This window comes from Microtus oregoni, unplaced genomic scaffold (genome assembly GCF_018167655.1).
Source record: "Microtus oregoni isolate MIOR12 unplaced genomic scaffold, Mior012 000009F_ref0000495, whole genome shotgun sequence".
NCBI lineage: Eukaryota > Metazoa > Chordata > Mammalia > Rodentia > Cricetidae > Microtus > Microtus oregoni.
Genome location: NW_024543068.1, coordinates 26546122 through 26572514, shown reverse-complemented (window position 1 = coordinate 26572514; position 26393 = coordinate 26546122). Strand labels below are relative to the sequence as shown.

At 45.9% G+C, this 26393-nt stretch overlaps 1 protein-coding gene across 1 annotated transcript; it reads left to right on the top strand.

Annotated features, from left to right (window-relative positions):
• The first annotated feature begins 1419 nt into the window (after nucleotides 1-1419).
• Nucleotides 1420-26393, top strand: Abhd12b (abhydrolase domain containing 12B). The gene is made up of 13 exons (XM_041658637.1): nucleotides 1420-1546; nucleotides 6806-6933; nucleotides 7985-8084; nucleotides 11313-11432; nucleotides 14501-14531; nucleotides 18249-18294; nucleotides 18406-18535; nucleotides 19148-19185; nucleotides 19998-20077; nucleotides 23664-23746; nucleotides 25277-25355; nucleotides 25974-26092; nucleotides 26204-26393. Exons 1-13 carry the CDS (start codon nucleotides 1452-1454, stop codon nucleotides 26229-26231), a joined length of 1077 nt encoding a protein of 358 aa, XP_041514571.1. The 5' UTR covers nucleotides 1420-1451; the 3' UTR covers nucleotides 26232-26393.

Sequence of the window (26393 nt, the reverse complement as noted above, 5' to 3'; positions counted from 1 at the left end):
TTTCTGCTGAGGTTGACTACCAAGGTCCAGGTATCAAAGTATGGAAGTTCAGCAATCAAAAGGCCCCTTTGGTTTACCTAAAGAACATGGCCATTAAAATTAAACACCTCATTGTAACACAGGGTTTCCCATTTTACCTTTATAAACGCCATTTGTTCATGTCCCATATCTGTCCCCTCTATCCAGAGGCGGTCAGTCCTTTGCTCCCCTCTGGGATAGACACCCTTGCCTGTTTATCCCTGGTTTCCTTCCACTTCCCCTTCTCCTCGTCCTCTCTTTCCTGTCTTTGTCTCTTATTCCCTGCTGTTTGTCCCTCTGTGAGAATCTTTGCGAGAACTTGGTCTTGGGGCCCTGAGCCAATATGGATCCTTCCAGAACCCATACCACAGAAAGGTCACATGTGACTTCTGAGTTGCTGCACCTTGCTCACACTGCATCTTTCCCTTCCTCACCCCTACTCTCTGGCCCTGTGGCTTTTGGGGAGCAGCTCTGGCTAGCCTGTGGCTTCCGCTCTTAAAGAAAAACTACCGAATGTAACCTGCCCTAGGTGCCAGCCACCTAGTGGCTGCTCCTTGGCCCAAAAATGGGTTCGGCTAAATACTGATAAGTAAAGAAAACACCAAAAAAGATTTTCATTTTGGATACATGGAGTGATTGTGTAGGTCAATGTAGCTCAAAAATCCCCTGGACAGATGAACCTTTAAAACACTGTATGATTTGGGTATGGGTGTTTTGCCTGCCCGTGGGTCTGCCTGAACACCATTTTTTTTTTTTTTTTTGGTTTTTCGAGACAGGGTTTCTCTGTGGTTTTGGAGTCTGTCCTGGAACTAGCTCTTGTAGACCAGGCTGGTCTCGAACTCACAGAGATCTGCCTGCCTCTGCCTCCCGAGTGCTGGGATTGAACACCACTTTTATGCCTGGTTCCCACAGAGGCTGTGAGATCTTCTGAACTGAGTTATAGACTGTTGGGAGTTCAAGGCTGTGCTGCTGTCCGGAAAAGCAACCAGTGCTCTTACCCACCAAACCGTCTCTCCAGCCTCTCAGCTTAGCCAAAGGGATTTTTGTGATGTAATGACAGGTAGCTCTTAGAAAGCCATGCCTAGCACGAAAAAAACGAAGCTTTTTCTTTATTCAGTGGGCCCAGCAGGGGCAAGCACCTACTAGAACTCCTAGGGATACATAATGAAACCAATGGAAAGTAAACAGAAAACAAATTAGTTATGCAGCTATGTGTTATATGTTTTGTTTTCATTCTTCTTCACGTGTGTGCTTGAGTATGAGATCAGCCAGGGAGGAAGCCCCAGCCCCTGAGATGAGTGTGACCTCTGGCAGGTGGCCAAGCTTCCTTCTGGGCGGTAGAAGAGGCGGGATCCAGCGCAGCAGGGGAGGAGAGGGCAAACGAGGGCCAGGGCGGCCTGTGGCAGCTCCCTCAGAGGTGGCAGCGCCTGGAGATGGATTCTAGGGACTGTGAAGCAGCCTCAGAGCCCGGGCCCCCGGCCTGTGCCTGCGTGGCCTCCTGGTGGGATATGGTCGTGAGGAACCTGAGGTGAGTGTGTTTGGTCCCTCAGTCACCTCCACAGCCCCGCTGTGCCAGGCAAGGGCAAGGCATTTGCTGCGTTGGTCCATTATTCTCTGCGGTCTAAAGAGCTCTGAATTTTAGGGCTGGAGTTTGGAGCGGGGTGAGGGTGGGGGCTGAGGATGCTGGGAGCGGGACAGGAACAGGGACAGGGACAGTGATTTCCTGGCTTCTACATCCTCGCTTACTGCGCAGTTCTGGGAGATAGCTTTCTTCCAGTCTTCAAATCCTACCCAGGCCAGCGAGGCAGGCAGGTTTAACTTTTTAGAAATGTGTAAGGGTTTTGGAAACGAGACTCCAAAAAGCTGAGTTTGCTTACCTGCTCAATTTGCAACTCTACCGGATGGATTTAAATATTACTAATAATAGAGACAGCCACAGCCTACAATGTGCTGTAATATGGGGTGGACTCTTTTAAGGTCAAGGGTCTGTGTAGGTGGAGAAGGATCAGGTAATGATAAATACCTGGTTCCTCGGGTGCGAGTTCCCGGGAGTGACGAAATCATCCTGTCTCCAGTCGGAGTTCAGACTGGCTGAACTTCTGGGTGCACTGCAATCACTCTGTCTGCGATTACCTGTGTAAATCCTTAACAATCTTAGTGTCTGAAAATGTCTGTTTATCATGGTGTTTGGTTTGTTTGCTTTTAAACATTCTGGCTCCCATGAGTCTGGACAATCTTCTCCATCACTTGTTAGATCTGTACCACATTGCTAATCTTGTTTGCATGGGAGCCTAGTGCTGGGTTTGAGACAGTGGCCCCAGGAGGTGTGTGTATCTCTTTTGTTTTGTTGATGGGGGAAGGTATTGTTAGTTTTGTTACATTTCTTCTTCGGTTTTTTTTTTTTTTAGTTTTTTGTGACAGGGTTTCTCTGTGTAGCCCTAGATGCCTCGCTCTGTAGACCAGGCTGGCCTCAAACTCACAGAGATCTGCCTAAGTCTACTTCCCAAGTGCTGGGATTGAAGGCGTGAGCCACCACCGCCAGACCCTACATTTCTTCTTTCTGTTCCATTTTAACTTGTGCTGGTTATAAACTACTCTAGGATCACAGACATGCACAGGAGAGCTCACTTGGGAGTGCCTTAGGCACGATGACCAACAGGGATCGTTTGCCCTTGTGTCATTGTGATAAAACATCGTGACCAAAAGCAACCTGGGGAGGCGAAGGCTTATTTTTGTCTTGGGCTTATACTCCATCATAAAGAGAAGTTAGAGCAGGAACTCAAGGCAGGAACCTGGAGGCAGGAAGTGAAGCAGAGGCCACAGTGGAATGCTACTTACTGCCTTGTTCATCCTGCTTTTTTTTTTTTTTTTTTTTTTTTTTTGAGACAGGGTTTCTCTGTAGCTTTGGAGCCTGTCCTGTCCTGGAACTAGCTCTTGTAGACCAGGCTGGCTGGTCTTGAACCCACAGAGATCCACCTGCCTCTGCCTCCCGAGTGCTGGGATTAAAGGCGTGTGCCACCACTGCCTCACTAGTTCATCCTACTTTTTAATATCACCCAGAGCCACAGGCACAAGGATGGCATGCTCCCAGTGGTCTGGACCTTGCCACATCACTCGTTAACCAAGAAAATGTCCCACATCCTTGTTTACAGGCAAGCTAATGGAGGTACTTTAACTCAGACTCCTCTTTCTAGATAACTCTAGTGCCAAGCTGACAAAATTCTGACCCAGACCCGTTCCCTGCTAGTGTGTTTATTTTATTCTTTTTTTTAAAACCATTTATTTATCTATTATGTGTACAATATTCTGTCTGTGTGTATGTCTGCAGGCCAGAAACGGGCACCAAGACCTCTTTACAGATGGTTGTGAGCCACCATGTGGTTGCCGGGAATTGAACTCAGGACCTTTGGAAGAGCAGGCAATGCTCTTAACCTCTGAGCCATCTTTCCAGCCCTAGTGTGTTTATTTTAAAAGTTCATCAGATACAGTTACTATTTAAAGTGGATGGGACCATGAGAATAGATCTTCACTTGCAAGTAGTACAAGATAGGAAAATGGAAAATATTCTCAGGACAGGAGCCAGGAGGAAGAAGCCTAAAGGCTGTTTTCCTCTTTGACCACTGCCCTAAGTCATCACCTTTCTGTTCTAGATGGTTCATAGAGGGCTCCTAAGAGGGGCTTGAAGATCTTACTAAATCTTCCCTCAGTACTGGTCACCTCATGTCTCACGTGCTAGCAGACTAGGACTTGTACCCACGGGAGTAAATAAAACAGGCAAAATTCTTGGACTTGCCGAGCTCCTGGCGACTCATTTTTCAATTGTAGTTAAAAACATAAAGGATGAAGCCCTCATGTACCCATGCCTCCCCTCATGTCCCCACTGCCCCCCTCATGTCTCCACTGTCAATCTTCACTGTGTGGATCAGCAGATACGGAGTGGACTTGGACCTGTGGTAGACAGAGAGGGATGTCGAAGAAGCTGCATTATGCTATGTATGTTATGTTTGTATGTTATGCAAATCCTCAGGACCTGGCACATAGGGAAGCATCAGAAAGCAACCGAGGGTCAGTTTGAGGCTCTGCTCATGAGTGAGAAGGGCAGAAAGAAAAATCCACAGAGGGAAGGGCCGTGTAGAGAGGCTCTGTCACCACGAAACACATGCAAAGAGAGTAAGATGGAATCCGGTCAGGAGGGCGTAGCCTGAGACGCCTTGATGAGCACGGGTTGACTGCGTCAGTCGGCAATGGAATGGAGGTACAGCAATCTGGCTGAATGTTATCTGATCTGGGCACCCCGAAGCTGGCTTGTGGACACCTCTGGGCAGGAAGGACTCGCTCTACATAAGCCCTGAGTCCTGCAGGTTTTCACCAGGAACCCTCCTGGCATGGTTCTTGGGTCCCTAGGAGGCGCCCTGTGGTTGCAGCTGCCTCTGATCAAGACGCGGTGAAAGAACACCCCAGTTCCCAGGTGGCCGTTTGATGTAGCCAGCCTGTAGCCAGGACTGGCCAGGAACTGCCTCCCCTGCTCAAATCAAGTCTGTTAGCCGCTGGTGACTTTTGATCCTCCGCTGATCTAGGGCAAGTCAAATTGACAGCCCCCTCATTAAAAGAAACGCCTTTGCATTATTGATGCTGGGGGATCAGGTCATTCTCTTCTCTCCCTGCAATGGCTCTCACGGAAGTGCCTGGAGCTATTTGAGAAAAAGGTCCCATATAAATTATTCCTTTGAAAAAAATAGAAAGAAACACATTTCTTTTCAATGCCTAGGCTCCCCAAGCAGACAGACCTTCAAAAGGTAACTTAGCAGGAGACTACCCTGCCTACCTTCAAAAGATGACTTGTGGGGAGCCTGGAAGGCAAGGGGTGTGTGGATTGGGGAAGGGTGTTCAGGAATGCAGAGACAGATAGCAGGAGGGCACACTGGAAGGAAGCCTACCCTCACAGACTCCTGCTCTGTCTGCCCAGCTGCCTTGATCTGTGGCTCAAAGCAGAATCTCCGGGTTGTGACTTTCATCTCTAAAACCAGAACAAGGCCCTGCCCTTCCTGCAGCCTCCGTGGTGGCTGCTCTAGAGTGTTATGAAACAGTCCTATCCGTGTCCTTCTTGCTGGTTCTGTGGGCGGGCAGTCACCCATGTGTGATATATTTGCAGAGCTGCCCGTGACTTGGAGGCCTGCATAGCTTTTCTGCTGCTGGCAGACCTGTCCCAAATCCGTGATCTGTCATTTCTCTTCAAGCCTCTTCTGGGTATGGATAGACACTTTGGTGTTTACGTCATCAACACTTGAAGGATAACTGCTTAGAGGTTGACTGCTTCCATAACGGGAGGCTCCTGTCAATACCGGGACAGAAAGGGGGACAGAAATAAGGAGGAAGGGGCTCTGAGACAGGGCGAGGGGGCAGAGCGGGAAAGGGAGCATGAAATACCATTCCCCAGGAGCAGAGTTTTGGTGGAGGTTAGCACTGTTCCTGGGGTTCTCTTTGTGCGGTCCTCTTTGTCTGCATGGGGAGCATGTAGAACTCAGCATGTCTGTAACAGCTTATTAGAGATTATGGCAAATTTCTGGGATCAGGCAGACTCGGGGAAAGTGGTTCATTCATTGGAAGTAGCCTTGACTTTAGACACTCCTCGTCTGCAGAGCAAGGTGACGGCAGTTACTACCTGATTCCCTCTGGTCTAGCAGACGAGGTCAAAGTGGCCTTCTAAGGACGTCACATCGAACAATCAGTGGTAACCATAGTTACCATAGGGAAAAGGATTTGCACAATGGATGGTGGGGATGTAAGTGGGAAGCAGGAGATGTCGGCTCAGCGCTCAAAAGCAGGACACGATTTTGAACTTCATGAAAAATGTGACTCGAGACAGGTGGCCGTAGTGGGCGTCGTCATTGGGCTGTCATGGCGCTTAGCTTCAGGGGTGTGTGTTGAAGAGCACAGTAAAAGAAAGACGTAAGGTCCCGAGGGCCACTCGTGGTGCACATAACACACTGACAAAACAAACAGACACATAAAATAATAATAAATGCCAAAAAGAATACAAACACAAAAGAAGGAAGATGCGTGTGATCCAACGTCACCCTGCCCTGGCTTCAGCCCTGTTGGAGCGCCTTGGTGTCCTTTTCTGTCCCTGGTACTCACAGGTCCTTCTCCTCTCAAAGTGGGGTCTTCTCTAGTTTGCTTTCGGAGATGCAGCCAGAAGAGCGTGGTTCTAGCGGCTGCTCACTCAGAGCTAGCGGGGCTCTGAACAGGGCCACGATTAAGCTGCCTACAGCTGTTAATGCTCCACTTTGGGGTGCTGTCCAGGCTTCCTATGGGCTGCTCACCCAGAAGTGTGGTCCTAGGCTGCCCTCCTGCTCCAGCCACGCTCGGCTTCTGCAGGGACTGGCAGGGGCTCTGATGGCCTTCCTTACCTGGCTGCCCAACAACACCCCTTTACATAGTTACAAGCAGCTGCATGAAGGATTTTGTTGATATGCCAGGATTAGACTCTGGAATTCGGTTTGAAGCTTTTTTAAAAAAAAAATATTTATTTTTATTTTATGTGCATTAATGTTTTGCTTGCACGTTTGTATGTATGTCTGGGTGAGGGTATCAAATCCTGGAGATTACAAACAGTTGTTAGCTGTTTGGGGGTGCTGGAAATTGAACCTGGGTCCTCTGAAAGAGCAGCCAGTGCTCTTAACTGCTGAGCCATCTCTCCAGCCCCTGGATTTGAATCTTAAAAGGAAAACAAACCAAGACAAAGCTGGGGCTGATCTTGAAAAATTTATCCCTCCATATTTTGCAGACTTTTCCCACGCGCCTGCTCAGCACTCGTGAGACAAATAGCGGCTGGGTACCGAAGTTTCAGGAGCAAATCTTTCAAGGAACGTTTTTTTCCTCCTCTCATGAACATGTTGATTTATTTCAATTTTTGTAAGTATGCACTGCCCATGAAAATTCCTACATAAATTTTCCCAAATGAAGAACTCACTGCTCTAAAAGTCATGACCCGAGAAAAATCACTTGCTACAAAATCCTGCCTAGACTCACGTGGTTGGAAACCTACTATATTGATGGTTAGCACAAATTCAGCCATTCTGCTAGTAAGATGTGTGTATGTTCATAGGTCTTTGTGTATGTCTGTATGTATGTTTGTGTGTGTGTCTCTGTGTATGCATGTGTGTGCCTGAATGTTTGTATGTGTATGTATGTGTATATACACATATGCGTGTATGTGTGTATATGTATATGTGTATATGAGAGTATGTGTGTATGCATGTCTGTATATGTATGTGAGCATTTGTACAATGTGTCTGTGTGTCTATGTGCATATGTGTGTATATGTCTCTGTATGTTTGTGTGTATGGGTTCATGTGTGTCTGAATGTATGTGTATGTGTGTATGTGCACATATGAGTGTATGAATGTGTATATATGTATGTACATGCACAAATGTCCTGTGTGTGTGTGTGTGTGTTGACATTAGGTGCTCCCAGATCAGTAGCTTACCCCAGGAATCCCCTGCTTTTCCTCCCTGTTTGCTGAGATTTCAGGCAGGCTGCCATGTCTGCCTAGCTTTTGTGGCAAGCAAACATGTTATCCATTGACCCATCACTTTGGCCTTCTAATCCTTCTTCTTATTTGAGCAATTATAGAAGAGGAGAGAGAGAGAGAGAGAGAGAGAGAGAGAGAGAGACCCCACTGAAGCCCTCGCTCTCAGTGTCTTTCACTGTGTTGTAGTCAGTATTAGCGATATTTTGCCTTATAGCTAAAGATAATGGTATTCCTTGTGAGTTTATTTTTGCCTGATTCTATTTACCTTTTTAGAGAAATGTTTTTTCTGCTTTTAGCTCCAGAAAGGGTGAGGATCCTGCTTAGCCTGCAGCTTAGAACTGATTAGCTTACAGAAACAAAGCTTCTTTGAAAACTGACCGTCAGACATGAAGCCATATGCTGAGGGTTGCTCTATGATTTCTGCTTTGCAGATAAAACCCCCCTTGTGGATTTAAAGAGACCTGAGTCAAAGATCGCTCACACAGTGAACTTCTACCTCAGGCCTGAGCCTGGGGTGCTGCTCGGCGTCTGGTGAGTGAGCTGACTGACGCCTTCCTAACTCTGGTTCTTGTGCGTGTGTGGCCAGTAAATGTGTCATCCTGTGAGCCATCTGAGATGTCCCCGATCTTCTCACCTGCAGCAACTGTGGAAAGAAGAGACGAGAGGGAGGGAGATGAGACAGACAGAGAGATAGCGACACAGACACTCGGGGGGGGGGGGGGTGGAGATACGCAGGGAGAGTGTAGAGGAAGCAGGGCTGTGCTGCCCCTGTGCCGGACCTGGCTGGCTGTGGAATCTTCTAGAAGCATTCCGCACACCTTTCCTTTTATTGTGACAACCCCCCTGCTCCATTTTACTTACAGAATGTTTGTTTCAGAGTCTGAAGTCAGTCCCACCCACTTCTGCCTTATTCTACTTACCTTGCCAGCATCCCTCTGCTGCAGACACACTCGCTCCCCGACAAAAGTCACAACCAGGACTCGCTCTGCTCTTTCTTTTTGCCCAACTCTCCTTGACCCACCCCACCCTCGCTCATATTTGGGTCTCACTTTGGTCACGTTCAGGAACCCTTCCTTTCCCCCATTCTTCATCTTCCTCTTTAGGGAAATGCGCTTCTGGCTGTCTGTGTTCCATACCTAGGGCAGCTCTTTCCAGTGTCATCGAGTAACACGATTCCTTACTCACTTTTGCTTCCTAATAAGACTACAGCTCCCAGGGTGGACAGCCTCTGCTGGTGGGTTCATCCATAGACTAGCTCTAGCACACAGAAAAAAATTCAATCAAGGTTAAAGGAGGTCCTGTACCTTCTACCTTATTTCTGTTGTGCTAATCTTGGGAATCTTCTCTTTGGGTCTACTGCTTGCTCTTGGCTGCCATCACCAATGCTCTGTGAGTCTTAAGTTCCAACAGGAGGATGTTCTAGAATGCCTATAAATTTCTCCTTATCCTCAAGGACAGTCTAGCTAATAGTTTGATTGACCACATGGGCCTGGTGAGGCAGCTATGTTCATGAGCAGTTTACACAGAGAAGAGCGGCACCAGTGTTTCCGGAGACCCTACGGAGGACAGGCTTCTGTTCCTTGGTGATTGACAGGACTGAAAATTCACCGCCCCTTGGCCAGTTCTGCATGTCCCTGTGAGATGGTACCAGGCAGCTTTTCAGGGTTCTCTTGTTAGCCGGACAAGATAGAAGATCTTGAAGATGGGTGTTTATGGTCTCCAGGCCACTTGGTTTCATAGTTAGGCTGCATGACTCCCCTTGAGTAGTGAGAAGAAACCTGAGTGTATAATCTAGGAAGGCTGCAGAGGTGTGTTACAGGCTTACCTTAAAGCACCTGCCTTGTGCTCTGAAGTAACCATCACTTAATGGTAGGTAGAGTGCTGTCCCAGTTTGCTTTCTGTTGTGGTAAACACCACGACCAAAATCAACTTACCGGGGAAAGGGTTTATGTCCTCTTACAAGGTACAGTTCATGATTGAGGGGTGAGGGAAGGAACCCTAGGTAGGAACCTGGAGGTGGGAATTGAAGCAGAAGCCATGGAAGATGGCTGCTTACTGACTTGCTCCTGGACTTACATTAAGCCAACTTCTTCCCTTTATCCCTCCCTCCCTCCCTCCTTCCCTCCCTCCCATCCTCTTTCTTCCCTCCATCCCTCTGTCCCTCCTTCCTTCCCTTCTTTTCTTCCTTCCTTCTCTCATACATTACACCCCAACTGCAGTTTCCCTTTCTCCACTCTTCCAAGCACCTGACCCCTCACCTGGGTCCACTTCTCCTCTGTTTGCCTTCAGAAAGAGAGCAGGTCTTCCAGGGATATCAACTGAACACAGCATAATCAGTTACAACTAGACACAAGCCCTAATATCAAGGCTGAATGAGGCAACCTAGTAGGAGGGCAAGGGCGCCAAGAGCTGGCAAGAGTCAGAGACACCCCCACTCCCACTGTTGGGAGTCCCACAAGAACACCAAGCTAAACAATCATAACATATATGCAGAAGGCCTAGCTCAGATCCATACACGGTCTGTGATTGTTGCTTCGGTCTTTGTGAGCCCCTATGAGCCCTGCTTATACACAGTTGACTGTGTAGGCCATGTTCTCACAGTGTCCTTGACCCCTCTTGCTCCTATAAATCCCCTCCCCTGGGTCACCTAGTATTTGACTGTGTTCCCATCAGTTCCCAGATGATGTCCCAATTTTAGTAATCATTTCATTGAATTTATTTTCCCCAGTCGTGTTCTATCCTGGGTCTTTGGGCTGTCCAGCCTCTGGTTCTTGGCCATCCAGGCAGTGTCTGGTGTTGGTTCCCTGTCATGGTGTGAGCCTCAGGTTGGACCAGTCACTGGTTGGCCACTCCCACAAGTTCTGTGCCACCATTACCCCAGCATGTCTTGCAGGCAGGACAGATTGTAGGTCAAAGGTTTTGTTGTCGAGTTTGTGTCCCAGTCCCAGTGCCGGAAGCAGAAGCCTTACCTGGTTATAGAAGGTGACCAGTTGAGGTTCCGTGTCCCCCTTCCTATGAGTCTTCGCCAAGGTCACTCATACATCATAGATTGCAGGGCATTTCCACTGTACTAGATTTCCACATCATTAGCCATCTTTCTTATTGGGGCCTTCCCTCATGAACTCGCAATTAAGGAAACACCCCACAGACACGCCCACAGGCCAATCATGGAAGCTATTCCTTAGCTGAGGTTCACTCTTCCTAGGTGTGTCAAGTTAGCAACCAAGATTAGCCATCACCTCATCCACATGATGTTGCTGAACATCTTTAATTGTTATTTTAAAGTCCCCACATGTTCATATGCTGAAATCTGAGCATCCAAACTTAAGCAGCTGTTGAAATGTATAAGTGTCTTAATGATACATTGGTTACTGAGAGAGAAAAGAATAAAAGTTTAGGTTCAAATTCTAGGTAAATGTCGATTATCTTTTCCTTGTTTCAACTTGTTTTTATTTTGTTGTTATTTCATAGCCTGCACTTAAGAACTGCGATCTTGAAAACTTCTTAACAAAAACAAAGATTGCAGGAATTAAAGCAGTAACCAGTGGCATGCCCTGCGTGGGGCAGAACCATAGCAATAACAATTTTCTCAGACGTTTTGTGCTCTTGGAATTTATTATTAGCTTATGCATGTGTTACTCAGTTTTTAAAAACTGTTGTTTGGAGATATAAGTTGATATATAATCTCTGGCGTAAGGGCCTGGAAAGGAAGTGAGTTTCTGCCTTTGCAGTTTTGTAAAACCTCTGCTTGCTCTTCAGGCACACGGTCCCCAGCTGCCGGGGAGCAGAGGCCAAGGGCAAGTGTCGCTGCTGGTACGAAGCGGCCCTTCATGACGGGAACCCGATTATTGTTTATCTTCATGGCAGTGCACAGCACAGGTCAGCACCTCTGCTTGGAGCAGCTATCTGTCTATGTCTATCTATCTATCTATCTATCTATCTATCTATCTATCTATCTATCTGTCATCTATGTATCTGTCATCTGTCTATCATCTGTTTATCATCTATCTATCTATCTATCTATCTATCTATCTATCTATCTATCTACCTTCATCATCATTATTATCTATCTACCAATAATCTATCTATATCTTTCTGTATGTAATCTATCTGTCTGTCTGCCTGTCTGTCTGTCTATCTATCTATCTTTGAGCATGGGAGACTGAAGGCAGTTTTCAAGCACAGACATGCCTTCACTTATTTCTATTCCTTCTCTGAAATTCGAAGGTGTTCTGGCAAATGTCTACATGTAGAGTGATGTGGGTCTGTTTTCAAAAGGGAGGGAATGAAAATTCTTCTAAAATGTCCACATCGATTTCAGTGAAGCCACCCGTTCTTTACTTCTCAAGATTATCCAAGATGACAGATTGAATCCAAATAGAATCAGCTGTTTTTAAACCAAGAAAGGACTCGAGCTAGCAGCCTGGAGGAAGGGTGTCTATGTGTGTGTCCGACAGCAAGAGCCGACCATAGAAGACTCGACAGAACCACAGCCTTGCACAAAGGCCACTGGGAATATCTGCCCAGCCGCTCTCCCCTCAGTCTCAGACTGGTTGCTTCAAATCCTAGGAGCTAGGAATAATTGTTTCCAAAGGGCTTCATGCAATCCTCTTCATTTGGCATGTAAAAGATTCCCCTGCATTTCTTTGAATATGTGCATAGCTTTCTACGAGACATATATTCCCATTGTAACACTTGCTAGTTCCAAATGGCCTCCAAAATACGCCATGGATTGACAAACCCGTGGACGAATGGAAAAGGTTTAGGAATGCATTAGGGGGCAAACAAAGAGCAATTTCCACATTGGTGGTCTCTTCCAGAAAATGATAGAGGGGAGTCCTTTATTTAGCATTAATTCCCTTTATGTGAAGTCTGATGTCTGAGAGAAGTCGCCTGGAACTCTGACCACAGAAACTGGGGACTCTGATAGATTCCACTCTGACATATTCATGCCTCAGCCCAGTCTCTGTGGTCCCTGTCTGGCCTTGCCACAAAGCTGGCCTCCCAGAAGCCTGTTGTCCTTTGATGTGTGCTGTCAAAGCCTTCCCTGGCCCACATGATTATCAGCTAGGGACTGCAGGACTGCTGTGGGGGAGGAGACAAAGGATGGGGGGCAGGGGAACAGGGGGTAGCAGGGAGCAGGACAGTGTACTGCAAACCTACCCTTTCCTTCATGTCTGGTGAAGGATGGGGAGCGGGACACACACACTTCAAACCAAGTGACAGTCTCAGGAACCTGCCCTCTGGCTAGTTCACCTGTGTCTTTGTCTGTCATTTTCTGTCAGATGACGGCTTCCTCAAGTCTTGCCTGCTCTTGGGAGCTTTCTTGCTCTGTCTGGTTTTGAGTTGCATTCCCTAAGACTTTATTTTTTGTTGTAGGGAGGTGCGGCGGGCCGTTTCCCGCTGCCCGGCTAGCTTAGCCCCCCTGAAATAACCACACAGAAATTGTATTAATTAAATCACTGCCTGGCCATTAGCTCTAGCCTATTATTGGCTAACTCTCACATCTTTTTTTTTTTTTAAACTCTCACATCTTGATTCAAGTAAGTTTCACTGAACAGAGTGGCGGCCCAATGTGGTCTACTCCACGTAAAACCTAAGAGGGCTTAAAAAAAGGTCTTGTTGAACATTGTTCTGATTTATGAAGTTGGACAGTATTTTAGGAGGTTTATTTAAAGGCTCACTATACCATACTGCCTTTCCTTTGCCTGGGTGTGAACCTGGAATTGTCCTCAGTTGACCCAGATCCTTGGGCCACGCCCTCCTCAGCCTCTACCCTGCAGTCTCAGCTCACAGTCAGCAGTACTGAGCCCACAGTACTCAGTACTGAGCCCCATTCCTCAAACAGGAAGCCACAGGAGATCTGGTCAACGCAACCAGAATCATTTGTAGTTCAGGTTCCAGAGCTATAGGGACTTAGAACTTTTGGGCCCATCCCCAAAGTCGTATTTAAAATTTGAAGTGTGAGCCTACTTTTGTTTCTAGGAAATGGGTTTATAGCCTTAACTTCCATTGCTCATTAACACTGAACAACTTTGACTCTAAGGCTAACGTTTTTTGAGGGATTTTTTTAACCTTTTGACTAATTTTTTGCTTTCTTTTGTTGATGTGAGTGTGGATGCTGTCATTTTGGGGGTGTTTATTTGCAAAGGCAAGTCTTTCTCCTTCATTTCTTCTTGAGCTTTGTGGAAGAGTTAGTGGGGTTCAGACAGCTTGTAATTGAGTTCAGGAGACCCAATCTCCCTTCGCCCCCCCAATTCTGAAGTCAACTCTTTAGGACCTTTCCTTCAGCTGACAGAGAATGCCTGGAGGTGAGCCCTGCTGCCCAGAGGTGGGTTATCAATATGTCACCCAGCGTTTGTGCTGGGTCCTGGAGAGCCCGGCGCAGCCAAGGAAGGTAGGGGTGGGGGCGGGGGCTTTTGGTCATTGGTCCTGATACAGACAAGCTGGCCTAGCCACTAAGAAATATCTCTTTGCTGGGTGGTGGTGGCACTTGCCTTTGATCCTAGCACTCCGGAGGCAGAGGCAGGCAGATCTCTGAGTTCAGGGCCAGCCTGGTCTACAGAGTGAGTTTCAGGACAGCCAGGGCTATACAGAGAAACCCTGTCTCAAAAAAAAAACAGAGAGAGAAAGAGAGAGAGAGAGAGAGAGAGAGAGAGAGAGAGAGAGAGGTGTTAGACCAGGCAAGGTGATACACACCTTTAATCCCAGGACTTGGGAGGCTGAGGCAGACAGATCTCTGTGAGCTTGAGACCAACTAGGGCTCCACAGTGGAGCCCTGCCTCAAACAACAATAACAACAGAATACACAAAAGCAAAACAAAAGTCTAAAAAAGAAAGGAGGGAAATTGTGCATAGGATGAGATAATGCCTGAGATGATTTGTATTGAACTTGTCACGGTTGTTCCTAATTCTTGTGCTTTCTCCCCTCTGCATCTCCTCCACAGGGCAGCTCCTCACAGGATTAAGCTAGCAAAGGTATGTCTGAGGGGCCGCGGAGCACCAGCGCTCCAAGTTTCCTCCAGTTTCCTCAGGGTTGCAGTCTGGAGTTCTCCTGGAGGGTCTCAGTGTGATGGTCTCCTGAGAGATCCGTCCCCTCATGAGTGGCCTTCTTTTCATCCATTACTTTGGTGGGGATGGGAGTATGTGTGTGTATAGACATGGGAATAACGTTGAGTGTGTGTGTGTGTGTGTGTGTGTGTGTAAACACATGGGGACACCTCTGAATGTGTATGTGTGTGTATATAGACATGGGACTAACACTGAGAGTGTGTGTGTGTGTGTGTGTAAACACATGAGGACACCTCTGAATGTGTGTATGGGTATGTAAACATGGGACTAACACTGAGTGTATTTGTGTGTAAATATGGGAATAACACTGAGAGTGTACATGTGTGTAAACATGGGACTAACTAGGAGTGTGTGTGTAAAGAAATGGAAACAACTCTGGAAGTGTAGGGGGGTATAACTCTGGGCCCCAAAACCCTTTTATGATTTTGATCTTATTTCTACAAATTTCTTCACTTGTCTGGACAGGTGATATCCTTAAAACAAAAGATCTTCATTATTAAATTCTTCCTTCCCATCATTTCTCCCCCTCCTCCGTGTTCTTCCTCTCCCCTAATCCTGTTACATTTGTGCTCATTCCTCGCTGGTCTTTCTCTCTCTTTCATACAAAACTGTTGACACTATGGTTGTACCTATATATAAATTGATGTTGCACACTTTCACACTCTTATAAACATTTTCATTTTCTTGTTTTTCTTTATCTTTTTGGAGACAGGGCCTCACTATATAACCCTGGCTGGCCTGAAATTTTCAATATAGACCAGGCTGGCATTGGACAGAACTCTGCTTACCTCTCTTTGCCTCCCAGATGCTGGGATTAGACATGTGCCACACACTCGGCTCTAGTTTTCATGTTTTTACGTAGGGGTCACAATTACCAGTTTACTGCCTTTTCCCAGTTTATTCCTAAGTAGCTGCTAACAAGCCCATTGATGTTATAAAGTTTCACCCCCCCCCCCCTTGAATTTACTTAAATAGTACAGCAGCAGAGAACTTAAGGCATCGATTTTGTTTTCCGTGGCTTGTTTATTTTCCTAGGAGTAAATATTGGGGTGTAAGATGTGTTACTGCCATCCTTACTCAGTGTGGGGTGCTATAGACCACTCACACATATTCCTACTCCACTCCCTGGTGCCCACTTGCTGGGTGTTCACTAACTTTTTGGAGGTAACATAGCCTGTCCCAAACTACAAGTTCCAGTTCGTTTCTTACTTGTAGTTCAATCTGAATGTTGAAGATCCCCGATGAGGCTTAGCCACACACATCTGTCACAGTAGCCACAGTATACAGATGCAGATGTCCAGGCCACACACACATCTGTCACAGTAGCCACAGTATACAGATGCAGACGTCCAGGCCACACACACATCTGTAACAGCAGCCACAGTATACAGATGCAGACATCCAGGCCACACACACATCTGTCACAGCAGCCACAGTATACAGATGCAGACGTCCAGGCCACACACACATCTGTCACAGTAGCCACAGTATACAGATGCAGACGTCCAGGCCACACACACATCTGTCACAGTAGCCACAGTATACAGATGCAGACGTCCAGGCCGCACACATCTGTCACAGTAGCCACAGTATACAGATGCAGATGTCCAGGCCACACACACATCTGTCACAGTAGCCACAGTATACAGATGCAGACGTCCAGGCCGCACACATCTGTCACAGTAGCCACAGTATACAGATGCAGATGTCCAGGCCACACACACATCTGTCACAGTAGCCACAGTATACAGATGCAGATGTCCAGGCCACACACACATCTGTCACAGTAGCCACAGTATACAGGTACAGACAGGTCCAGGCAGGCTTGTGCTGGAATCTTGACTCCGTCCATAAGTAGCTGGAAGACTTACATAATTAGAGACCATGATTCTTTAGTTTCTTTATCTACAAAATACATCTTTAAGAGTTTCTCTTCTTTGTCTATCGTATTTCAGTTTGTTTAAAATTAAATTCTCCGAAAAACCAAAAAAAAAAGAATGAAATTAAATTTTCATATTCTTTTTTTTTTTTACCTACTTGGGGTTGGGCAATGATTTCATACAGTTAAGGGATGATCTTTTTATTTTTTAGTTGAAAATATAGCTTTTATTTGACCATATTCAAGGTAAACACCTCCCCATTATGAGAATGCCTCTCCCCACAACTCTATAGTATTTTATTCTCAGATAAATTCTTTCATTCTTTCAGAGTGTGTGTGTGGTCTCAGGGATCAAGCCCAGGACCTTGAGCATGCAAGGTGTGAATTCGACCTTGGAGCCACACCTCCAGCTCTAGAGAATGCTTAACTGAGACTGTGATGTGGAAACAGGCACTTTGGTACACTATCCATGCAATCCTCCAGCAACCCTGAAGAATATTTACATATTTGAATGTTTAACAAGCACGCTAAGGTTTGATGGAGGAAGGTCATTGGTAATAAACAAACTGCCTTGGCCCATTTTGATAGGCCATCCCTTAGGTGGGTGGAGTAGGCAGAACAGAATGCTGGGAGGAAGAGGAAGTGAGCTCAGAGGCCATGCCCCTCTCCCAGGCAGACGCCATGAAGCAAGCTGCTAGGTCAGACATGCTGAATCTTTTCCGGTAAGACTGATGCTACACAGATTATTAGAGATGGGTTTATCGGGATATGAGAATTAGCCTGTAAGGGCTAGAGTTAATGGGCCAGGCAGTGTTTAAAAGAATACAGTTTCTGTGTAATTATTTCGGGTATAAAGCCAGCCAGGAACATAGCCCCCCCCCCCCGCTCCAATTACAACAAAGGTTGTATATCTGCTCGTGGCAGAGCCAGGGTGTGAGCCCCGCTGCTTTCCGTTTTCCCCATAGGCTCTGATGTTATTAGTTTTTACTCTTTACTCTTTTGGGGGCCCACCACCCAGCTCCCAAATAAATTGCATGGAGTCTTATTGTTTCTTATGATGCCCAGTCTTAGCTTGGCTTGTTTCTAGGTAGCTTTTCTTAAATTCTTCCATCTACCTTTTGCCCCTGGGCTTTTACCTTTTTCTATTTCTGTATATCTTAATTTCCTACTCTGTGACTGCCATGTTGTTGGGTGGCTGGCCCTTTGATTCCTCCTCTCTTCCGTTTCTCCTCCCTTCTTTCTCTTTTTTCTCTATTCTCTCTGCTTGTCGGCCCCACATTTTTTCTTTCTCCTGCCTTGTTATCGGCCACTGAGCTCTTTGCTAGACCATCAGGTGTTTTAGGCAGGCAAAGTAGCACAGCTTCACAGAGTGAAACCAATGCAACATAAAAGAATGCAACACATCTTTGCATCTTTGCACAAATATCCCACAGCATAAAAGAATGTAACACATCTTCAAATAAGGTTCCACAACACTCTCATCTTTGGATTTAGAAAATACAGAATCTTTGTGATTCTGGGACTCAAACCAAGCACCTTGAACACACTATGCAGGTGCCTTACCAGTGAGTGGCATCCCAGCCCTTCAGAATCCCATTATAATGTAGGGACATAGATGTACTGTGAAGGATCAGAATATGTCTTTCCTCCCATTACAACATCGGGATGTAGATATACCACAGAGGAGACTGTTCTGTTGGGGCCGTCTAACTGCTTGAGATGATAACAGCCCCTTTGGCATGCAGGTGCTGAGTGACGGAGGCTTTCATGTCTTGTCTGTGGACTACAGAGGTATGTGTTGAGAACAGTGTGCAAAGATGTGACAGGGACAGAAGGCTTTTGCTTTTGCTGACTCCTCGGTTCGGAGGGCGTGATGCTGTGTTCGCCTCTTCTCGCTGCCAGGCTTCGGGGATTCTACAGGAACACCCACTGAGGAGGGGCTAACCACAGACGCCATTTGTGTCTACGAATGGGCCAAGGCGAGAAGTGGTAGGACCCCTGTGTGCCTGTGGGGCCACTCCCTGGGTACAGGGTAAGTGGGAGCCCAAGCGTTGTCCTCTGGTGGGTCCTTGTGTCTTCAAAGGCACAGCAAACAGGGAAGGGAAGCCGAACTGGAATACCTCGGTTCCGTAGTCTCTCTCCCTCCAGAAATGCTAAGAGAGCCTCCCTGACAAGCTGCCTGCTTTTGAGGCATGGCAAGTCCCTTAAACTCCCTAGATAATCAAGAAGCCAACAGCTATTCTGGAATAATCCATGGCAGCATTAAAAAGAAAGACCCTTAAATCAGGATCTATGACACCCTTTGAAATTCTGTGCAAAATTATGTGTCGGTCTGGATTTTCGAGGCAGAGAGCCCAGAGCTTTTCATCAATTGCTGGTTCTGGGTTGTGGAGGCTGCAGTGTCCACCGGACGGCCGTGTTTTACACGCACACTGCCTGTGTCTAGTGAGCTGCCGTGTTTCATGCGCACACTGCCCATGTCCACTGGACGGCCGTGTTTCACACGCACACTGCCCATGTCCACCGGACGGCCGTGTTTTACACGCACACTGCCCATGTCCACTGGACGGCCGTGTTTCACACGCATGCTGCCGTTGTCCACTCGACTGCCTTGTTTCTCATGCACACTGTTACTATTTTACAGAGTTGCAACAAATGCGGCCAGAGCATTAGAGGCGAAAGGTAATGTAAAATTCTTAAATGGCAGATTTTGGGCTTGAGGTAGAAAAATATAAAGTCAGGAGGTTCTGTGAAATTTGTGTACATACTGACCACAGACCCGAAGAGTCCCCTAATTTTGAAGGATTTTTTTTTTTTTAGCAGTGTAACTGCTGCTTTCCTGGGCTGTGAAATGAAGAATAAACACTAAGAAAAAAGTTATAATTACTTGACTGGGCACGGCAGCACACACACCCATAATCCCAATGCTCAGGGGCTTGAGGCAGGAAGACCCTAAGCTTGAAGGTAGCAGGTCTCAGTCTCAAAGAGTCCTCCTCCATATATTATGTTAATTTAAATCATAGATAGAAAAATAATATACTCTGAGGATAACAATAGCCACACTGCCCTCTGCAGCCTGTTTTCCATAATATTCGTATCAGTGTTGTTCAAGAGACCTGAGTGTGGTGTGTAGCAGATTTTGAGAATGTAGCTTACTTGCTTTCTAACTGATTTTATGAATTTAGGCTCTCTTTAAATAGATATGAGTAAAGTACACATGTTTGCATGTACATACTCACTCATGTGAACATGCGTGCATGCACACACACACACACACACACATACACACACACACACACATTCTCAATCCCTACCCCAAGACTGTCCCCCAACTGTGGTGTGGGCTTCAAAAGCTAGCATATGAAAAAACTTCACAAATGGTTTGAATGTTGGCAGTTTATGTCTAGGGCCCCGAGGACCCCTTAGGGAACGTGGTATCTTGGTCGGTGAAGAGGAGAGCTAGGCATTTGTCTTCACTTGTTTTTATTTTCTAGGGTGCCCAGTTGATGCCATCGTCCTAGAAGCTCCGTTTACCAACATGTGGGTGGCGAGTATCAACTACCCTCTGCTGAAGGTGAGTCTCCTGCTCCTCTTAGCCCGTGCCAATGCGTGGGCTGTTCCCATACCCAGGTGTTTATAAATGTGGCTCGTTGTTTAAAGGAGTTTTGTATGTTCGGAGTTGTTCTAGTCTTGGTCCATTTACTACTGAAGGCACAAGGGCTCCTTCTCACAGAGGAGCAGTTAAGTGAAAGATTCCTCCCCCCAAATTAACTATATATATATAATGAGTGCACTAAAATAATTATATATATATAATTATTTTAGTGCACTCATTACTGAAGTTAGCACACATTAAAACTGCTTAGAAATAGATTGATTTTAAATTGAAAATAAAATTTTATACATTGATTTCAGCTCTATGAATACCAACCGTATCTCTTACATTATTTTATCATAAGGAAGTAACTAGAGAAAATACTTTTTACAGAGTACTCCAGATACGGACAGTCTTCTCAAGAGAGTAAAGCATAAAGATGAGTTTTAAAAATCTGTTGTTCTGCCAGGCGGTGGTGGCACACGCCTTTAATCCCAGCACTCGGGAGGCAGAGGCAGGCGGATCTCTGTGAGTTTGAGGCCAGCCTGGTCTACAAGAGCTAGTTCCAGGACAGGAACCAAAAGCTACGGAGAAACCCTGTCTCGAAAATACAAAAAAAAAAATCTGTTGTTCTGCTGTGCACATTATCCTAGCATTATTATGATTTATTATCTTTTTTGAGCTACGGTTCATTTTATAGCTCAGGCTGTACTTGAACTCACACCAAGTAGCACAGGCTAGCTAGCTTTCGACCAATGACAGTCCTCTTGTCTCAAGCTTCCAGATTTCTGGAATTACCTCATGACATTGGTAATCACATCTGACCCAATATCCTAATTTTTTTTTTTTTTTTTTTTTTTTTGAGACAGGGTTTCTCTGTAGCTTTTTGGAGCCTGTTCTGGAACTAGTTCTTTTAGACTAGGCTGGCCTCGAACTCACAGAAATCCACTGAGTGCTGGGATTAAAGGCGTGTGCCACTACCGCCCGGCCCAATACCCTAATTTCACATGCTTTTCCGGTCCTAATTTTCAATTGTTTATGGTCTCGTGCCCACAATGAAGGTTAGCAAATGAAGGACTAACAGGGGAGTTTGAGGAAAGGAAAAGGTTTCAGAGGAGATACCGGCACAAATGTTAAATTATTTGACGCTCTAAGGCATCATAGGGACATTTTAACCTGTTTATTTCTGAAATGTTTTGAACCATAAGCCATCACAGAATTTCCTGAAGTTTGCTTCAGTGTTTTCAGGGCAGCCACATCTCTGTATTTCTTTGTAGCGATGCTACCTATGATGTGTCTCTAGGAGTGTGCTTTTGTTTGAGCTCCTTTATACATAAACTTAATTTCATAGGTTACATCCTACTTCCTTTTCTCCCCTAACAACATACTTATGAGATTTTATTCTGGTCATTTCCATTGCTATATGGTATTCAGTTATAATGCGCAAACTGCTATTTATAGGTCCATCATGCTACCATATAGGCATTTACCCGCGTATCTCCCCCAACTGTGTAAGCATCATGAGTGTATCACAGGTTAGTCCTTTGTGTTGGTCTAACACTCTAGTTTTGATTCTGAGTAATGAGATTCGGCATTGGTACATGTTCACTGGCCATCTGGATATACCATCTCTTATGAACTTCTTCATGTCTTTCTTCCATTTTTGAATTGAGCTTTATCTTACTTGTGGAAGCTCTTCATAGCTGCTAGTATGAGTCGTTAGGAAATTGTATTGCAGGTAGATTACAGTATTTTGCTGGGCATTTTTTTTTCTCCCATGAAGAAATCTTCCTAAACTTAATGTGGAACAATTCACCAATGTGTTTTGAAGTAAATGCTTTTGTGTTTTGTAGAAGAAAATTCTGCTTGCCCAAGTTGATGCAGACATTTTCCTATGCCCTTTTCTAGAAATCACTTAAGATACACCCGGGGATATCTGCATAAAAAGAGCCATTCCACCTTCAGGAAAGATTTATTGAACATCTATTATACACCAGGAAGACGTCTAGATTTTGAGGGTAACAGCAGGAAAGAGAAATGTCTGTGCACCCCACCCTCACCAATGTAGAACTTATATCCTTGCAGGAGAAGCAGAAAACCAGTCCCAATAAGAGAATTCTGACTAGGGGTGACTTGGGGTGATGCTGTGTCGTAGGGAATGGTGAAGGCAAGACTTTGGAGCTGGCGACGAAAAACCTCTATAGAAAGTGTCCTGAAAACATACATACAAGTAACATTACACAGACTGAAAGATTATATTTAGGAATATATATATATATATAATTTATATATTTAGCATTATATACACATATATGCATATATGTATGTAATACATACATATATACATGGGTACGTACATACATATGGTACATGCATGAAATAACAAATAGTTAAAAAAAAAAGAGGCCATGACTTTGAAGGAGGGGTGGGTTTATAGTAAGATTTGGAGGGAAGAAAGGGAAAGGAGACATTTTAATAAGATATAATCTCAAAAAATGTGAAAGGAAAGAGTCACCTTAGCTCAGATCCACTGAGACAAAAATCTAGAAGTCTGTGGCTGAGAGAAAAGCAAAAGGAAGGATGTTCTGATGGAGTTTATAATATTCTAGCAGCAGAAGGCAGCCAAGTCAGACTTAGGGGTTTAGCGACAAAAGGTTAGGAGCAGAGGCCGCTACTGGACTCTACAGGGCCTCGAAGGCCAAGGTGGCATGCCCTTTGGCTTAATCCTAGCATCCGTGGAGGGTCTGATTTACAGGGGGTGGGGTGGAAGTGGAGCTGAACAGGTGCAGGAAGGTGGGAGGAGGGTGCTGTGTCTGTGCAGGACTTTTTGTCCTCTGCTCCATGTTTTCAGTTAGAACATTCTAGCTAGGGCTTATGAGCCAGTTGTGTGATGACATGATCACAGTATTGATAGGCAGACTCAGCTCCTACTCTGCTTACCACAGATTGCGTGTGCAGAATGCCAGTTGGCGTATTTGGGGTCCTGTGGCCACTGTCAAAATCTGAAATGTTTTTCTAAAGCATCACATTAACAAATCACTTTCACCATTTAGAGTGTTCGAATCCTCTCAAACCAATTACCTGCATATCAAACACCCTCACCAGAACTGGTCTAACCTGAATGCCGCTTCCTAAACAAACTAGTTAGTTAAGTCTGCTTGCGTTAGAAGCACATTTTAGATTTTGCCTATTACCGCTATTTTGTGAGCAGAGGAATAAGAGCTTGACTGTCACGTGTATTTGAAACGAAGTAATATAGGAGGAAATTACGACCAAATATTAACAGCGATTATCTTTGATGACTGACATGTGGCTTGTTTCTCTGCTCATTTCTGCTTCCCCCCTCCAAATTCTTCCATTCCAGGAAACACTTTTGCAGATCCAAACTTGCTTTTTAAAGTTTAGTGTGACCAAAGAGTGGCTACTCTGTTGCTCTTTAGGGCTCGGAATGAGAGGGTGTAACAAGTGTGTGCCTGCTTGGGAAAGTTGTTCCCAGACCTTGCAACCGTCCTAGACAGCTGTCGGACAAGCTTTAACGTCTTTGGTTTTTCTTTTTTAAAAATAGATTTGCCAGAAGCTACCGAGATGTTTAAGCACTCTTATGGATGCCTTTAAAGAGGACAAGATCGTCTTCCCTAGCGATGAAAAGTAAGCCAACCAAGATGCTTGCACTCACTCGGGTAACCACCATGGCGGACTAGATGAGAACTCGGTGTTGGCTTTCCTTCTCTCTGGATTTTATGCCAGTTCTAGGACGTGGGTGCTAGATCTGGAGCAGGGTTGCTACACATTTTAGGGTCTGCTGTTCTCCCCTGTCCTTGTCAATGCCTTCTCCAGTCCAGTATTTTCTCTGACATCTTAAAAATGTATCTTTATGAGCCCTGTGAACGGCTGCTAGGGCCAAGCCTATCAATCTATGGGGGGGGGGGGGGGGAAGGGGGGTCCCTGGCTGCATAAGGAGCCCCTGACTCTATGGGGTATGTCTGACTATAAGGGAGTCTCTGACTGTATGGGTGATCCCTGAGTGCATGGGGGGGGGGGTGGGGCATCCCTGAACGTATGAGGGATTCCTGAGTGTATGGGAGAATTCCTGACTATATGGGGGAATCCCTAACTGTATGGGGAAATCCTGGCTGTATAGGGGGGTCCCTGACTATATGGGGAACCCCTGGCTGTATAGGGAGTCTCTGACTGCATGGGGGGTCCCCAACTTCACGGGGGTCCCCGACTGCTAGCTCTTATTCCCCATGTATCCCAAACCTAGGTAAAACCAGCCAGTAGACCCAGCAATAGATATCATGATTAGAAATAATTTAAGAATGCTTCCAAATAGGCAGCTGTTAGTACACCCTTGTTCCTATTTCGGCACACGAGGAAAGCTAGCATTCTGAGCAGTAACCTCTAGTGATGGATTTGGAAGGATACAGAAGCATCTTGAGCAAGCCCCGAGAGGGGAAGTCTTTCTGCATGCCTGAGACATTTGTATTGCCACACTGGGCTGCCCAGGTGGTAAATCACACCTGGGACCAACATCCACACCCTACTTTTATGGGGAGGAATAAATTAATTGATACAAGAAGGTCCCAGGTTCTGTGGCAGATTTTGTTATTTTTGAGTTATCTTGTTTTGTAGACTTTAAAAAAAATTGATTTCAGTCTTATGTGTGGGTACTTTGTGCACCATGCATGTACAACACCCAAGGAGGCCAGAAGAGGACGCCATGCCCCCTGGGACTGGAGTTACAGTTGTGAGCTGTTACAGGCGTCAGCTGGAAGAAGCCAGTGCTCTTATCCATGGGGCTATCTCCCTGTCTTGTAGACTTTTAATTAAAATACTCCAGGCATTACACAATGAAGTATAATAAAGAAAAAGATAAGGTCTACTAATGCCATGCAAATCCATTATTTCAATGTGTATTTTCTTCAGTATTATTAAAGTCCACATAGAAGTGAATTAATTATTAATTCAATTCAATAGTGTGAACAAATCAAACAGAGGGAAACATGGCTGGGGATAAAGCAGTTACCAGGTGAAGTTCTGCACACAAAATGCTGTGACTCGTTGGAAGGAAGATTTTATTTCTTGTGCTTTGGGCGAACGTCACGCATGACTAACATGGTAACTTAAAAGCTCAGGTTGAATGCTTAAACTGGGTGCTCTTCTCCCATCTGCTCCCAGTGTGAAGTTCCTGTCCTCCCCGCTTCTCATCTTGCATGGAGAAGATGACAGGACAGTGCCTCTGGAGTACGGAAAGCAGGTAACACGAGAGTTCCGCCAGTTCTCCATCTGGCTGGCCTTTGATCAGAGGTTCAAGGTCTCTGACATTATAGGGGATGCTCTGCACTCCCAGAGTCCTGCTCCCCGATCTATACAGTGTCAGTGCCCTTGGCTGCTTAGTCTGGAGGAGTTCTGGGGTAGGGGTAGACTTCTGTGGCTGAGTGGGACACTGTGTTACCTCTAACAAACTGTGCTGGAGTGGGACCTTTGGGTCTTTGCAGTAAGGTGTGAGAGGAAGAATGGGCTCATCAGTATTTTCTATTAGTCATGGGCATTCTGGTCCTCAGTTATAGAAACAGTCAGTGGAGGACCTCGGGGGGCCCCTAGGGTCTGACTTGATGAGAGACTCCCCAAGTTCCTTTCCCTTTTGGGAAGTCAGACTTGGAGATTTGTGGCTGGGTCTCACCGCCTTTGACTAGACCTGTGTCTGGGTCTCATCGCCTTTGACTAGATCTATGGCTGGATCTCACGGCCTTTGACTAGATCTATGGCTGGGTATCACAGACCTTGACTAGATGGGCGGCTGGGTCTCACAGCCTTTGACTAGACCTGCGGCTGGGTATCACCGCCTTTGACTCTGTCCTTGCTTCTCTCTCAGCTCTATGAAATTGCACGCAGTGCCTACAGGAACAAAGAGAGGGTCAAAATGGTGGTCTTCCCTCCGGGCTTCCATCACAACCTTCTTTGTAAGAGCCCCTTGCTACTGAGAAGTGTGAGGTGAGAGCCACTCTTGCTAATTGTGACTCAATTAGCTGTGCCGCAATGGCAGCTGGGCAGGGCTGAGTTATTCATTCCAAATGTGAGCTGACCTAAGCCCTCTTTCTGCAGAGACTTCCTGAGCCAGCAGTGGGCATGAGGGCAGAGAAGAGAGGGAATCTCCAGAGAAGCTGTGGTACAAATGTTACCTGAGCTGTGGTTTCTTTATGCAAAACTGTACTGGGCTACTGGGATGAGCTGAAGTCCTTGGTGCTTCCACAGGCCACCTGCCGTTTAAATAAAGAATGCTGCATGGAATGTT

What these genes read in the sequence shown, in the direction of transcription:
- Abhd12b (XM_041658637.1), top strand. Translation starts at nt 1,452, where the DNA reads ATGGATTCTAGGGACTGTGAAGCAGCCTCAGAGCCCGGGCCCCCGGCC. An exon ending in GGCCACTCCCTGGGTACAGG is followed by an intron (nt 18,536 to 19,147) that starts GTAAGTGGGAGC and finishes ACTATTTTACAG; the next exon opens with AGTTGCAACAAATGCGGCCA. An exon ending in CTCTGGAGTACGGAAAGCAG is followed by an intron (nt 25,356 to 25,973) that starts GTAACACGAGAG and finishes CTTCTCTCTCAG; the next exon opens with CTCTATGAAATTGCACGCAG.